At 45.3% G+C, this 16904-nt stretch overlaps 2 protein-coding genes across 2 annotated transcripts in view; both read right to left on the minus strand.

Moving 5' to 3' along the window:
* The window catches only part of UBA52 (ubiquitin A-52 residue ribosomal protein fusion product 1), a 196724-nt gene that overhangs the window by 101282 nt on the left and 78538 nt on the right, over positions 1–16904 (minus strand). The window lies entirely within an intron of this gene.
* Positions 5765–16895, minus strand: PGPEP1 (pyroglutamyl-peptidase I). Its single transcript, XM_066336236.1, has 5 exons — positions 16826–16895; positions 14060–14112; positions 8578–8694; positions 7275–7507; positions 5765–6032 (listed from the first exon to the last, which is right to left on the minus strand). Exons 1-5 carry the CDS (start codon positions 16857–16859, stop codon positions 5840–5842), a joined length of 630 nt encoding a protein of 209 aa, XP_066192333.1. The 5' UTR covers positions 16860–16895; the 3' UTR covers positions 5765–5839.

The following is a 16904-nucleotide window of genomic DNA, read 5'->3' on the forward strand; positions in this document are numbered from 1 at the left end:
GAGGATTTCCTTCCCTGGCTTGCTCTTAAAATAGGACTGAGCAAGAAGGTCCCAGGTTTCAATGAATACCTCGAAGAATTAACAAAGCCCTCAGCTCTGGAGCTTTGGCAGAATATCCCTTTCAGCCCATAAGACACTCATCAGACAGGAATATCAGGAATTTTTATCTTTTTTTTTTGTTTGTTTTTTATGAAAAAAGTGCACTTTATACTAAAAAAAAAAAAAAAATTAGGGATTTTGGTGCAAAAAAATAATAAATCCATCTAGATCAAGATGAGTATTTACGGTATCAAAAGGGGTTTGTTGTTGTTGTTTTTTGTTTTTTTCCTCCAAGTCAATGACTTTAGAAAGAGCCTTTGCAACTCTGAAATTCCTATCGTTAAAATAAAATGAAATCCTTAAAATGTTATTGGATAAAGTATTAAAGTAAGGGGAGGTAAAAGGGAGGAAGTTACTCTGGGGAAGGATCTGTACAAATTCATTGCTGGTAAATTCATCTGAGCTGAGGGGTGGAATCTGGAAAACAGAATGAAAAAAAACCCCTAAAAAGTCCCACAGAAAATATTTTTTTATGCCTAAAGATCCTGATTTTCAGTCAGATTTTGGACATCACCACTCCCCCCTGCAGCAGCTCCGTGTCTGAGCCTTGGCTGGAGTGAGAAATTAAAAAAATTTCAGGATTTACAAGGAATTAAACCACAGACCCTCATGGCTGCTGCAGCTCCTGTGAGAGCAGAGATTCACCAAGTCCCTTCCTTTTTCCAGGGTTTTCTCGTTTTTTTTTTTTGGTTTGAGGAAACTCCTCCCTCCTGCAATTCCTAAAAAAAAAATAATTCCTATAAAAACTCCCTGTTCACCAAGGAGTCAGAGAATCCCAGGATGGTTTGGGTTGGAAAGAACCTTAAAGATCCTCCAACTCCACTCAGGATTATTTCAGCATCAGAAGAAACTTCAGTGGATTTTTAAACTCTTTTTTTTTAATTATTTTTTAAAGACCTTTCCTTACCAAACCCAACAACTCTGGGAGCCTCCTGGGTCTTTATCCCAGTGGAATAATTCCCTTTGTCAGGTGCTGAGGCACTGGGAAAATTCAAATTTTCCTGGTTGGGGTTGGATGCTGTGTCTACACCTGGCCCCAGGTGAGTTCAGACACACCAAACCCCTTTTCCCATGGCACAAACCCCCTGTGGAGGTGACAATTCCCACATCCCAGGCTCCAAGGGATTTTTGGGCATCACCATCCCCAAAAGCTCCAAGGAAAAATCGATCCCAAATTTATCCCAAGGCGGAGCAACTTTTTTTTTTTTTTTTTAGGGTTGTTTTTTTGTTTTGTTTTGTTTTTTAAAAAATGGTATCTTCAAGCCCTTTTCTGGAATAACTCTGGGAGCTCAGCAGTTCCTGGCTGCAGTCTCCACCACAACTCCACACCTCAAACCCTCTTCCTGACCTTTTTTTTTCCATCCTTTCCCCCCTTCTCCCATTTGGGAGGCTGGGGGATGCTCCAGGGAATGGGGAATTGTTCTGCAGGAGCTGACAGCTTCTGATGTTCTCCACCCCAAAAAAAAAAAAAAATTCCAAACACCTTTTAACCCCACCACAGGCTGGGAGGGGATCCCTAAAAAATCCCACAGGAATCCTGGAGGCTAAAAGCTTTTCCAAGCTCCTTTTTTTCCCTGGGCTTACAAAGTTTAATTCACCTCCTGACAGCAGCAAAATCATCAAATTGAGTCGTTCCTGAGCCTCTGGAGCTCCTGGAAACCCTCTGCAGCACTTTGGGGCTGGAATAATTCAGTTTTCATCCCAAACACATGGATCAGGGCAGAGAAATGACACCAGAACCTCCCTAATCCTCTCTTCCACACCCAAAAAAATCCTCAGCCCCTTTTTCCCCCCTCCCAAACCTTTATCCCCAGAGACAAGATTTTTATTTTTTTTTTTTTAAGTTTTTTTTGCACTCACAGCACCCTAAAATTTCACCTGTTTTTTTTTTTTTAAGGGTTTTTCCCCCACATTACAGGCACAGGAATGAACATTCCACTTGAATTTCCTACGTTTTTACTCACTAGCACAAAGGTTTTGGGCTTGGCAACAGGTCTCCCAGTCAGTGCAAATTAGCAAATTCTATTCATTGATGATGTGGAAAGCAAATGGGGTTTAGCAAAAAAATCAGCTTTTTTGAAGCTCTGCATCAAATGTCCTATTCTCAAAGAAAACAGGGATCTGTAGGAAAAGTTTGTGAATTGAACAGCAATTAAAAAAAGCTTTAAAAATAAAAAAACCCCAAAAAATCCCGACCCCCAAATTATTTAATTTAGGTCATATTAAATAGAATTAGTTTAATGCCATCTTTCCTCCCCCTGAGTTGGGCTACAAGAAAATTCCTCTACCACCAAGACACCTTTTATATAAAACAACCTCAGGCTAATTTCCCAAACCCTTGCCCACCAAAAAAATTAAAAATAATACAAAATAAATTATGTTTTCCTAAGGAACTCATCACATGGAGCTTCCAAAAAACAGCTCAGGAGGAAAAAAGCTCCAAAGTTATTCCCCCCAAAAAATGGGATTTTTTAATGCTGCCACACCCAAAGCTGAGCTACAAACCTACCCCACAAAAAAAAAAAAAAACCCAAAAAAACCAAAACAAATTATATTTTCCTAAAGAACTGATCTCGTGGAGCTTCCCAAAAACAGCTCAGGAGGAAAAAAGCTCCAAAGTTATCCCCCCAAAAAATAGGATTTTTACTGCTGCCACACCCAAAGCTGAGCTACAAATCTACCCCACAAAAAAAAACCCAACCCCAAAAAACCCCCAAAAATTATGTTTTCCTAAAGAACTGATCTCGTGGAGCTTCCCAAAAACAGCTCAGGAGGAAAAAAGCTCCAAAGTTATCACCCAAAAAATGGGATTTTTTAATGCTGCCACACCAAAAGCTGAGCTACAAACCTACCCCCCCAAAAAAACCCCAAAAAACCCAAAACAAATTTTATTTTCCTAAAGAACTGATCTCGTGGAGCTTCCCAAAAACAGCTCAGGAGGAAAAAGCTCCAAAGTTATTCCCCCAAAAAAATGGGAATTTTTACTGCTGCCACACCCAAAGCTGAGCACTGCAGCCTTCAAACTCCAGCAGGCACAGAACTGGCTCCGGATTTTCCCCCTGGAACAGCAGAGAGCAGCCAGGAAAAGGAATATTTTTAGGTGCTGAACAGGATTAAAACTTGCCCAGGCTGAAGGATGCTGAGTGGGAGGATTCAGTGCCCACGGAACTGCTGCTGTCTGTGCATCCTGAGCCTCCTGCCACATCCAGGGACATTCCTGCCACATCCAGGGACATTCCTGCCACATCCAGGGACATTCCTGCCACATCCAGGGACATTCCTGCCACATCCAGGGACATCTCCAGAGGCAGGGAGGGACAGGGAATGTCTCCCCTTGGAATTTTGGTGTGGCCTCACCAAATTTGTTGGTTTTTTTCCCCCCCTTTCTGTTTCATCCACAGCTGGATCAAAGCAGCTTTCCTGGGGGTTACTCCATCACCAAAGTTCCTCTGGGATGTTCTTCTCTCCCAAGTTGAGCAGCTACAGGAAAACACTCAGGATAAAAAAAAACCCCAAAAAACTTCTCACCAATAAAGGAATATTCCCTATGGGGATAAGGAGCTCAATTAATCACAAAAAAACCCCCAAAAAACCCCCCCAAAAAAACAAACAAAAAACCCCCCAAAACAAAACTCAAAAAAAAAACCCTCCAAAAAGACCCCAAAAAACAACAACAACAACAAAAAACCTAACAAAAAAACACCCAACAAACAAAACAAAACAAAACAAAAACCCCCAAAAAACCCCCAAACAACCCAAACAAAAAACCCAACAAAACAACTGTGTCCAAGCACAAAAGATTTCAACAAAACATTAAATAGAATAAATTACTACTCAGGAAATCTGACAAGTGCTACCTCAGATTCGATGGGAAGGACAATTATTTTCACTCAAAGGCAAATTCCTCCGAGCAGGAAAAGGGCTGGATAATGAACAGAGAAGGAATTTCCTTGGGTCTATCCAAAAATAAAAAAAAAAATAACATCAAATCTTCCTGCTCAGGTGCCTTCAGCAGAGTCCTGGCAGCTGCAAAGTTTTTGTCCCATCTCAAGGGTTGCAAGGAGTGGTTTTGTCACTGTCACCAGATTTCTCCTGGCAAAGCTCAGGGCAGCTCTCACTGAGAGTTCCTGCAGCAGTCAGCACCAGAGAAATTCAAATCATGAAGGGTTTTAAAACCTCTAAAATGTTTTTGGGGTTGTTGTTTGTTTTTTTTTTTTTAATAGATTTATATCTGTTTGTAAAAAAGCATCTGTTCAAATCGTTTCTTCATTCTTCATTCATTCATTCTCCACGAATTCCCAATTTTGGGTTTGGTCCTGCTCCCAACTTCAGCTGGGTTTGGTTTTTTTTTTTTTTTTTCCTTTTGCTGGGAATCTCAAAATTTGGCAGTAAAATCTCCACGAAGGACCAGCATCATCCACCTGCTGAGATCCTGCAGGTAACCCTTCCCCAAAAAATAAAAAAAAAGAATCCCTGGGGAAAGTTCCCACAAGCAGCACCACTTTTTGCACCCTCCCATTGGGAGGGGGAACACCAAAAATTAATTAAAAAAAGAGCCCAAAATCTTCACTCTGGGCAAAAAATTCCTTAATTTCAAATCATTGCCTCTGGCTCCCAGGGGCTGGGATTGGGCTGAAGGTCTGAGACATTTCATTCTGCAAAGTCTCTTTCCACCTGCATTTTTATGTCTCTGCTCCATCAAGGTGGAATCAGGATCTCAGTTGAAAATTATTCTCCCAACTTGGAGCAAGAGGGAAAAAAATTGCAGCTAAAGGGAGTTATAAATTATTCAACCTTTGCCTTAAAAACAGCTTCAAGCACCAAGAGCACAGGATAAAGATTTCCTGGGCTCTTCACCCCACATCTGACTGGTTTTAGACACACTTAACTGAGGTTTGCTACACGAGGTCCACGCTTGACTCGAAGGAGGTGGCCAAAGGAGAGGCAGGAAAAAGAGATTTGGAAAGATTTAGGAATCAAGCTCCAAAGGAAAAAAAAAAACCCACAAAATATCCAGCTGGATTTGGGTTCCAAAAGGAATCCCAAACACATCCCTTCTCCTGCAGAGACCCTGTGGATATCTGGAGGATGTGGAGTGAGGAATCCAGGACGTAAAAAAATCATTTTCCATTCCAGCAAAAGCAATTTCGGGCTCCTTGTGGCCACCAAACTTTGCTTCCCAAGACAATCCCACCCCATCCTGACTCCAGCTGTCCTTCCACGTTATCACCTGGAATTTGGGACAGGAGAGGGGGAGAACAAACCCCAAAACCCAACTGAAAGCCGAAGTTCCAACTCAGGGATCAGCCACGAGAGGATTGGGAGAGCAGTTCCCTGCACCTGAAGGCCAAATCCAGGTGAGGATCCATTCCCTGGAAGCTCCCAGCTTCAGGAATGAGGAGCTGCAGGTAATTCAGAGAAGAGATTTTTTGAATCCTTTTGTTGCTCAGGTTGAAACTCAAAGATCTGAGCCCAAAAAAAAAAAAAAAAAAAAAAAAAAAAAAAAAAAAAGTTAATTTCTAGAAGCAAAATTCGCTGAATTTTCCTTTTTTTTTTTCTTCTTCTTCTTTTTTGAAGTCTCCAATTCTGGCTCTGGAATGGGGGATGTGGGGTTTTTTGTTAGTTTTTTTTTTGTTTTCTGGTTGTTTTTTTGTTTTTTTCCCCCCAAAATACTTCGGCAGCAGGGGAAAAACCAAATAATTCTGGAAGTGCAATACTAAGGGAGAGCTCCTGGGCAGGCTCAATGTTCATGCTGACAATTGATTTTGTCTTCAGAATGCTCCAAAAGCTGCAGCATTTCCTCTATGATGGCCTGCAGGGCCCTGCCCAGCTGTTCTGCAGTATAAGGTTTTCCCAAAGGAGGCACGTGGACAAATGCTGACCTCCCACGGCTCTGGTACAAGGAGGTGTAATAGGTGAAGTCACACAGGTACCTGGAACACACACAAAAAAAAAAAAAAAACAGAGAACATTCAGAAAAAACACCAAAAAAAAGGATAAAACCAGATAAAATGAGCTGTAAGTTCCCATCTTCCAGCGTGGCAGGATTTAGGGGAGGGAATTTAAGGCAGGAATTGTGAGTCTGGGGTTGTTCTGATTAAATTTAGGACAAAAAAAAAAATTAAGATCTCTCTTTTTTGTTTTTTTTTTTTTTTTTCTCCCTGACCATTGAAACCCAGGTGGGCATGTCCCAGGGAGGTTTGGGACACCACGTGGAGGTGGCACTTGGGGAATGGTTGGACCTGAGAGGGTTTTTCCAGCTCCAGTGATTCCATGGGAAATGTGTGGATTGCAGAGCCTCAGTCCTGCAGTGCAGGAGCACAAAGGGAACAGGGGTGACACGGTCACAGGGGGTTGTGGCTGTCCCTGGATCCCTGGAAGTGTCCAAGGCTGGAGAAGAGAAGCTCCAGAGAAACCTTGGAGCTGCTCCCATTCCCTAAAGAGGCTCCAGGAGAGCTGGGGAGGGATTTGGGATGAAGGATGGAGGGACAGGACACAGGGAGTGGCCTCTAACTGGGAAAAGGGGAATCTGGGTGGGATTTTGGGCTGGGAGGATAGGGAGGGGCTGGGCTGGAATTCCCAAAGCAGCTGTGGCTGCCCCTGGATCCCTGGAATGCCCAAGGCTGGAAAAGCAAAGTTCCAGAGAAACCTTGGAGCTGTTCCCAGTCCCTTAAGGGGCTCCAGGAGAGCTGGGGAAATATTTGGGATGAAGGATGGAGGGACAGGACACAGGGAACGGATTCAAACTGGGAAAAGGGGAATTTCTGTTGGATATTGGGCAGGGATTCCTGTCTGGGAGGGTGGGGAGGGCTGGGCTGGAATTCCCAGAGAAGCCCCTGGATCCCTGGAAGTGCCCAAGGCTGGAAAAGCAAAGTTCCAGAGAAACCTTGGAGCTGTTCCCAGTCCCTAAAGAGGCTCCAGGAGAGCTGGGGAGAGATTTGGGGTCAGGGATGGAGGGACAGGACACAGGGAATGGATTCAAACCGGGAAAAGGGGAATCTGGGTGGGATTTTGGGCTGGGCTGGAATTCCCAGAGCAGCTTTGACCGCTCCATCCCTGAAATCAAAAATCAGACAGGCACCACCCCGAGACACAACCACAAAACCCTTCAGGTGCCTCCCCAACCTCACCCCAGCATCCCCTGAGCCATTCCCACACCCCTGTAGGGGGGTCACCTGCCAGCATCCTTGGAGATGGTGACGGTGACATCCAGCCCCAGGGCAGAGACCCTCCTGCAGACAGTGTCCATGTCGATGATGGAGTCGATGCACTCGGGGCCTCCCTCCACACAGCACTGGGAGCCCGGGCAGAAACGACAGTTGTCCAGCCCTTTGTAGCCCACGTTGTGGCCACACTTCTCCAAGGTGACAGTGGTGGCCATGCCTGACACTCCCACGTGGACCACCAGCTGCCAGGGAAAGAGTGGGAGAAAAAAAAAAAAAAAAAAAAAAGGAAAAAATGGGGTTGGATTGTGGAAAATCCTGATGTTTGTGGGGTGTTTACAGCTCTGATAGCCGTGCCTGCTTTGTCACTTCATTCCCTTTGTCTGATAAGATGATGAGAATTAAGGATGTGGTGATTGTTCAGGTTCAAAGGATGCCTTGGGAAGGTGAGGAACTCACCAGTTCCACCAAAGATCCCATGTGGATGACTCTGTGAGTGCACCTTGAATGGTTCTGTCAATTCCTTCTGGAATTCCTCCCTGGCACACCAACCAGACAAGTGGAAAATGACTTTTCCAGCGTTGTATAGGAAATATCCAGGATATTTAAATCCCATGCCCTGGCTAAAGCCACCCAGACGTTTGTTTTGGTTGATTAACTGGCAAATTTGTACTGCTAAATTCCCAATTACTTGTCCAGACTCCAAATCCAGTTCTCTTGGAGTCACTTCAGGGACTGGAAACCTGGGGACATCTTAACACTGCCTTGTCACTTGTGGCTTTGGGTTCTGGATGTGGCACTCAGTCCAAGGTTGGACTCGATGATCTTTGATCATTTTCCAGCCTTAAATGATTCTGTGGTTGGATTTTGAGCTCCCAAACCCCCTCTGGGATTCCACGGTTCTGTTCCCAGTGAACCCTGAGGTGTCACAGGGATTCTTCTGTGAGAAGCAGAGGGACAAACTCACATTTTTATCCTTCTCCTTTCCCTCCCCTCCCGACCTGAATTGTGATTTAATCAGGGTAAAAAAGGAGCCTTGGCACCTCCACAGCTGCAGGTGGCACAGACTAACCACGAGCTGTCTAGACAGCCCTCTGCAGTGGCCCCTTCACACCCACTGCTCCTGGGGACTGTAAAAAATCCCACAAATTCACCACAAAAGAGGAAAAGATCCAGTCAAGGACTACCAGGCTGAAGGAATACATTAAAAAGGGGATTTCACACGGTGCTCACTGCAGATTCCAGCCTTTTTCTAGGTTGTTCTTTTTTTGGTTTTTTTTTTTTTTCCTTTTTTCTCCTCTCTTTACTCACTCACTTGAGGACTGTGCTTCTTCCACAGGGCAGGAATGAGTCTCTGCACGGTCTGGTACTCAACAGGGACCTCATAGACGTGCAGATCCACGTCATCCCTCAGCCCCAGCTTCTCCAGCTCCTAAAAAACACCAGCAAAGCAAAACCAAAACGGTGAGACACGAGGTGAGAAGAGGATTTACTCCTGGAAGGTTTCATGGCAGAGAGAGGGGCTAATACCAGTTTACACCAGGTTGTATAACCTCATACACAGCACACCTGCAGCGGGTTTACAGCAACCACTGTGAAAAAAAACCCCCAAAAAACAACCCCATAAACCCCATAATGGGAACAACAAAGGCATCTCCCCACCTGGGGGAAGAGTTTCAGCCCTAGAACCGTTTGTCTGGCTCTGATGTGTGTGTGTGACAAAGAAATCAACATTTAACTGACAATATTGTCAGCACCACCCACGCTGCCAAGGAAATCTTGGGCTCTGTTATTTATAGAGGGGAAGAGAGAGTCACAATCCCTGAATTCTTCCAAGGAGTGACAATGCAGAGAAGGTGGGACTGGGAGGATTTTCTCCATCATCCAGGGCTGCTGCTGGCCTGGAGAGTGAATTCACATTTATTTCCAGATCAAGAGCTCTCAGGGTTGGGTGACAGCACTGGTGATTCAACTAACCCAGGGAATTATTATTTCTCCCTCTTTAACCTGAAACCATCCCAAATATCCCAGCAATAAACACAGCAAATTTCCTTCAAACCTTTTAAAACACCAAGTGTCAATTAAATACCTTGCAAAGGTATTAAAGGTATTAAAACCAGAGGAAAGGGTGGTTGGGGAGGGTTGTGGTTTTTTTTTTTTTTCTCCCCAGTATTTCTGACTGGAAAGCACTGGCTGATCCCAAATCTGGGAATTTCCCCTACACACAGGTTCTGGATGCTTCTCTCCAGTCCCACCAGTAAAGTTCCAGTTGGAGCTTTGCTCCTGTCTCAGAGCCATCAACCCCAAACTCGCCAGAGCACCCACATGGTCTGAAGCCTCTGGAAAAAAAAAAGGATTCTTAAACAAAACCATCACCTGAGCCTAAACTCTGGAGCCAGGTAACACCAGGAAGCATTTTTCCAGTGGGAGAAAAGAGTCAGGGAATAGGGATTTAAGGAATTCCTGCAGCATCTAACCCAGGATCAAACTTTCCTCTTGTCACCAAACATCCAAAACAGCTGCTCTTACTGATCTGAGGTAGGAACAGGCAAAAACCACCAAAGGACATTTCAAAATATTCCTGAATTTATCTCTATTCCAGGTGTGGATTCGGTGACCAGAGCCACGAGCTGCTCTTTGAAGGAATTCTCAGGTTTGATTTTCCTCCTCAGTAAAGCTTCAGGCCAAGGAGTGCAGATCAGCTGTTTTCACTCTCCAGCCTTGTATTCCCCCACATTAAAGATTAAAAATTAAAGACACTGGAAAGGAGAAGAGAAGTTGAGGTTTGAGGCCTCCCCTATTTAAATGTGAGCAGTGTCCTGTCATCATTTTTTTCCCTGTGTTTTTTTTTTTTTTTTTTATCAGCAGGAATGGTTTTCCACTGAGGAAAAAAAAAAACAAACCCCAAAAACACCTTTTGCACTCGTGTGGGGCCAAACCACGGTGATGTAACAAGATTTAAGACAACTAAAGCAGCCCAGAAAGGCCAAAGTGACACTTTCACAGAGCAGCAGATATGAGCAACGATGATGAATCACTGGCTCCCAGGGCAAGGCTGATATTAAAACCTTGCTGTATTGATTAGTGTCTGGCACACTGAGACATTCATTACCAGAGATGGATGTGAGGGGATGGCTCAGCACAGCTCCTTTGGCACAAACCTGCCTTCAAAACCTTTACCTGCAGCCTCGAGAAAGAGAGAGAGAGAGAAAAAGAGTAAAGGAGTTTACAAATGGGAGTATCCAAAACCTTCTTTAGGAGGAGGAAAAAAAAATAACTCTTTAGGAGTGTTAATATTAAGGAGATGCTCCTGAAGATGCAAGGGTTAGGAAGGAAACAGCTCCTAGGGATGGATTTGATGGTGGGAAGAAAAGAGAAATCCTCCAGCCACTTAAACCTTAATTTACCAAGCCACCACTTTCCTTTTAACCAACCCTAATGAAGATGTTGGTAACTTTTTCCCCCTTTTTCCCCTTCCCCAAACAACTTCTCCCCCTTCCCCAGGCCCTGTCCACCTGACAAACAGAGCACACTGAACATGTGTGACCCATTCCCTGACCCCTCCACAATGCTGCTCTTTGTGAGCCTCTAATATCCTTATCAGGTCTGTCTAGACACCCTGACAGCAATTGTCCTTCCTAATGTCACAATGCACTCTGACCTCCTCCTCCTCCTCCTCCTCCTCAGCCAGAAGCATTTTTTTGGGGAATTGGGGGGAGATGAAGGAGCCCAGCAGCTTCACAGCCCACCTGTGTCCACACCTAAGTGAGGGCAGAAAAAGCGTTGGGAAAAGCTCATTTTAGTGATTTCTTCTTGGAATTCCCTCCCCCAGCACGAGTTGCACCCGTTTAAAAATAAAATAAAATAATATATAAAAAAAAAAAAATCCTGAATTGAAACGCTAAAAAAGATGAAAGCTCGAAACAGCAAACCTGAATTAACACAGAGTGGGTTTTTGTGCTTCAAATAAAGCAGCAAGGAGTTTTTCTTCCTGCTGGTTTTATAGGAAAGCTCTCTCTCTCTCTCTCCTCTGAGTGAAAACCCAAACATTTCATCGTTTTTTTTTTTTTATTTTTGGGTGAAATTTCAAAACTTTTCATTTTGGCATCATCTTGAGATTGCTGCTGCTGCTAATTTAAGGTGCCCATGTGTAAAAATCAGTCAGCTTGCAAAACCAGACAGAAATTCACTGCACTTCCAGGGAAAACCCACACCGTGCCCGTGTTCTGTGGGAGAAGCCAAATAAAACCCAGGGAGGAGGAGAAAAGAAAAAAAATAAAAATAAAAAGGAAGTAAATTTTATCCTCAGCGACGCAACACAAGAAAAGAGAGTAATAAACCAAAACTCTAGGCCCTGGAGCTAGGAAGGATTTACAAAGATTGTTTAATTGATTTTTTTTTTTTTTGTCTTCTATTAAAATGCAGATCACACCGTCTGGGATTCGGGGAACTCAGACACGCCTTTGTGTCCACTCAGCTCCATGAAGTCCCCCGTCTGAAACTTGCACAATGCCCACCTCACCCGGGCTCAAAGACATGCTGTTCCTTTTTTTTTTTTTTTTTGTCTGGGCCTCTGGGGGCTGAGACAGGGGAAGGAAAGGCAAATCCTCCCCGCTGCTGCCTCCAGGCTGATGTTTTCAGTCACAATAATCTGTCGGTGAAGGGACGGAGCTGGAGTCTCCAAGGTGGATCCAGATCGGACTGGAATTGTCCTGGTTTGGGGATTTATCCATTCAAAACACTCAAAATATCCCCTGCTCTGGGTTTTGTCCACTCAAAATATCTCCCAATTCTGGGTTTTATCCACTCAAAACATCCCAATTCTGAGATTTATCCATTCAAAACACTCCAACTCTGTTTTATCCACTCAAAACATCCCAACTCTGATGTATCCACTCAAAACACCCCTAGCTCTGGGATTCACCCACTCAAAACATCCCAACTCTGAGATTTATCCACTCAAAACATCCCCAACCCTGAGTTTTATCCACTCAAAACACTCCAAAACTCTGTTTTATCCACTCAAAACATCCCAATTCTGAGATTTATCCACTCAAAACACCCAAAATCATGTTTTACCCACTCCAAATACTCCAACTCTGAGGTTCACCCACTCAAAACACCCCCTACTCTGGGATTTATCCACTCAAAACACCCCCTACTCTGGGATTTATCCACTCAAAACACCCCGAAACTCTGTTTTACCCACCCAAAACACCCCCAATTCTGATAATTACCCACTCAAAACGTGAGAAATTAAACATCCCAATTCTGAGCTTTATCCACTCAAAACACCCCCTACTCTGGGATTCACCCACTCAAAACATCCCAACTCTCTTTTACCCACTCAAAACATCCCAAATCTGAGTTTGACCCACTCAAAACATCCCCCCAAGCCCCCAAAAAATGGATTTTAAATGGAGGGGAGGACTTCATCCATCAGCCACCAGAGCCTCGAGCTGCTCCTCTTTAGGTTTTTTGGTTAATTTTTTTTTTAAGCAACATCACAACACCCACCACTCCTCCTGCTCCAAAAACACCCTTTTGTCTGTCTCCTCTAAAATAAAATAAAACTCACACTAGCTGACACTACACCAGCAACAGCAAACCAAATCAGGGAGCCTCACTTCTGATTTTTAGGAATGTCCTGGTTATTTTTTCTCCCCCCATCCAAAACCTGCATATTCCTCCAAACTGACCCAAACTTCAATATATTTCTTCCCCAAAAAGCTCTTGGAGGCAAAGGTTTTGTGTCTTCTCCTACCAGCCAACACATTAGGCAGCTGGACATTAGTTGCCTGTAATTGATTATAGAGTTTGTGATTTAATTTAAAAGCATTCAGAAAGAAGATATTAATCTCAGGGCTCTGAAGGGGAGAGAGACGTGGTGGGGAGAAAAATAGATTTAATTCCCTGGGCAACTGTACTAAAAGGAATTCCCAGTGGCTTTGCCACAAACCCCATCCAGAAGTGACAAAGAAGGGAGAAGTGGGGGATAATGTGGCAGCACCATCCCCTGTCAAAGGTGTTTTTATAGCAAAAAAAAAGGCATTAATTTCATCAAAAAAAAAGCTTAATTCCTTCTTTTTGCCTCATCTGTGGGATGTCAGCCTGACACAGATGAACTCCTGGGAAAAGAGTGGGGTTTTTGGGGTGTTTGTGCACAGCCAGGAGTTAGGGACTGGATAATTCCCTTCCAGGACATTCCAGGGGTTTTAAGAACTTGCCCAGGCAGATACAGAGCAGCTACAAAGTGGCATAAACTTGATTTGTCTGAGCAGGAAAAGCATTTCCCCAGAAACTCTTCCTGTCTCCAAACAGCTGAGCAGAGAAGGGGTGACCCAAAGGGGAGAAAATCAGAATTCCTGAGGCTCCAGACGATTCCAGCCCTGGGAGTCTCCTCTCAGGGATGAGAAGAGGTTTAAAGGTGAACCAACTGACCCAGCTTCAAGCCAGAACTGAGAGAAAAAAAAAAAATCCAGATTCCTCTGGGTCGCTCTGTTTGTTTTGAAATCCTCCAGGGCAGAGGAAGATCCCGAGCTCCCTGCCCCATTTAAAACCACCCAAAGCTGGGAATTCCTGACTTGCCTCAGCTACATTAACTCAATCTCATTAAACTCCACCAGCTAAGGGCTTGTTTCCTGAGCAGGGAATCAAACATTATCCAGCTGAACCATCTGGATATTCCAAACAACCTTAGGGTTAACAAACCCTAAGTGACAAAAAGAGCTGAAACTCCAAATTTGTAGGGATTTGTCCTCTCTTTTGGCTTCCTAAGAGGAAAATTCAGGTTTTACCTGGACTGCAATCCAGCTGGCGTTCACAGCGTGTTCTCCAAACGGCCCAAACCCTGCAAGAGAAGGAAAATTCACAGGTTTGACTCAACTTGAAGTTGCAAAGAGGTTTGGGGCTTTCCTGGTTTAGTTCTCCTGAAAAAAAAACCAACCAAAAAACCAAAAACAAACCCACTTCTACCACTCACTCCTTATTTCTTTACATCTGAGGATCAAACAAGACACCTGCACTAAAATATTTCAACTGCAGCTTTGTACAGTGAAGGGAAAGAATAATTTGCTTGAAAAGAAACTTGTGGTTTTTTGTTTTTTGCTTTTTTTTTCTTTAGGGGAGCAGAATTTTCCTTCCTGCCCAGGTTAGAAAAACTTGTTATCACCAGCTAACTTGCCACGGAATTAGAATCATGATTGGATTTTCTATTCCTGATGGCTTCAGCTCACAGCAGATGCTTTCCAAAAGCCTGCCTTCCAATGTTCCTTCTCAGCTCAGGGTCTCCTCCAAGATCTTCGTTAGCATTAATTACACCTCACAAGGAAATAAACAGAGCTGTTGACAAGCCACCTACACCACGGCAAAGGCCACCAAGGCTTTATCAAAAACACCTCCTTCAGCACCTCTAAATTCCTAATGAATAACTTTGGAGTTAACTGGTAATCCATAACATCTTTTTTTTTTTTTTTTTTTCTTTTTTTCCCTGAGCAAGCACACAAAGGTTGGGCAATTTATCTGGGAGTAACGTCGATATGCTTTAATTTAAAACGTCAGCCTTGCCCCTCCGAGCCTCCTGCAATTAGGAGAACATAAATTCTGCCCAGCCCCTGAAAGGGACCACAAATATCAGATGACACCTTAATGGAAATGTTGGATTTGCCCTCCCCAAATCGAGGCTGAGGTGATGCTGCACAGGAGGAATTTCCCGAGCGTGGGCTCGTCCACGCCCGTGGAGCTCAACCCGGCGCCTTCAGCTCTCCAAAAGAAATATTCCCACCAAAAAAAATAAAAATGTTTGGGGGTGTTTTCCTGCCAGCAGAACTGCAGGGGTGTGAGACAGACTATGACAGGGGGAAGGAGGCAAATTAATGCCTTGCCAGCTGTTTCTGCAAGTCCCACACGGCCCTTTGGAAGCAAACATCGAGACCTGCTAAGTTTAAAAATCCTCAATAAAGCGTGACAAGCCCATAAAAATCCGTGTTTTAACAACTGAGCCACGGGAAAAGGCTGAAATTCTACAGGTGCCCCCATGGGCAGGATTTCCTGGCTCCAAATCCCGAGGCAAAGTGGCACAAACACAGCCAGGGGTTGTCACTGCTTTGACTCATCCCCTGCCCAGATCCCTGGTGTTATCCCTTCCCGGGAATATCGGGAATTTTGTGGGCAGCACCAGACCCCACGGAGCACAGGCTCATTAGCTGTAAACCAGCTGCAGGGATGGTGATGGGATTATCTCCTTAAGGAGTTCTAAAAAAGAAATGGTGCACAAATACCGCTTTATCCTCGGCACCCACCGGGTTTTCCACGGAATTCAGCGTGACATTATCAAACAGGGGCACAGCCTGACAAGGCAAACCACTGCATTTTGCAAGCAGGCTTCCCCTCGGGGAGAGAAAAAAAAATAAAAAAGAGGAAAAAAAAAAAAAAAAAGAGCGTGGAGGAGCCTTTGCGAGCAGCAGAACGTTTCCTGACGCAAGTTTTCTGTTTAGTCACCGCCGCTCCGCGCTGGATTTGGGCTTGGGAAAGGCAGGATTTGCCACCTGCTCCTTGGCTCCCCACAACTGTTCCCTGGAAAAAGCACTTTTTTTTTTTTTCTCTTTTTTTTTTGCCTTTTTTTTTTTGCCTTTTTCCCTGCCACTGAGCAACCCCTCGCTATTCAAACCGGCCTCAACTTCAGCTGCTCGGGGCAGGGGGAGAAAAAAGGGGAGGGGAGGAAAAGACCCTGAATAGTTTCGGGCGAGTTTTTCCCCCATTTGTCACAGGACGGTCTCACCCACAAATCACCCCGAGGAGCTTTTGTACCCCGGGAAAAAGGCTGACAACGCCGGGGGCCTCCGGCTGCCTCATTCTTCCCCTCGGAGCTTCTCGCCCGCAGCTCCCACACCTTGGTGCCTCCAAGGGTGAGGTGGTCAGAGGGTATTTTCCCTCCTCCCTGCGCCCCAAAATTGGGGTTTCTTGCTCAATGTGAGGCTTGGCCCCCCGTCTTTCGGTGATGGGGCGGCAAATGGGGAAAGGGAAGTGTTCACTGAGGGGATAAACCCCTTATAGAGGTGTAAGACTCGCAATTCTGACAGCCCTGAGATACAGCAGCCCAGCCTCAAAACCCCCTCAGAGTCTGCTTTTTACCCCATTTATCGGCCCCCACAGGGGACAGCCCCCCGAAACAGCCCCCGAGGGGACAGTCCCCGCTCCGCACTCACCCAGGGGCCAGCACCGGAGATAAAACCCTCCCTCTTATCTCAGCGGAGTGTTTATCCCCGCCACGAGCTCAGGGTGCCCAAAATCACCCTCAGATTCTTAATTACGGAGAAAAGACACCCCTGGGAGCCCCCCATGAGCTCGGGGAGGGCTGTTACACCCACCCGCGGCCCTTTTCGGCTGCCCCAAAGCTGCTCTCCTCAGCAAAGCCCTCAGGGCGGAGCGGGGCTCCCTCACCGACACCCCCACACCCATCGTATCCCCGAAGCGTCCCCTCACCTCGGGGGTCCCTCAAACCGCCCCCACCCCTCAGGGAAGGGCTCATCCCCCTCCTCATTGCCCCTCTCACCGCCCCGTACCCGTCACCACCACCGCTCGCCGCGGTTTCTCCATCGCGGCTCCGTCCCGTCCCGTCCCGTCCCCGCCGCCGCCGCCCCG

This window comes from Sylvia atricapilla, chromosome 26, assembly GCF_009819655.1.
Source record: "Sylvia atricapilla isolate bSylAtr1 chromosome 26, bSylAtr1.pri, whole genome shotgun sequence".
Taxonomy (NCBI): Eukaryota; Metazoa; Chordata; class Aves; order Passeriformes; family Sylviidae; genus Sylvia; species Sylvia atricapilla.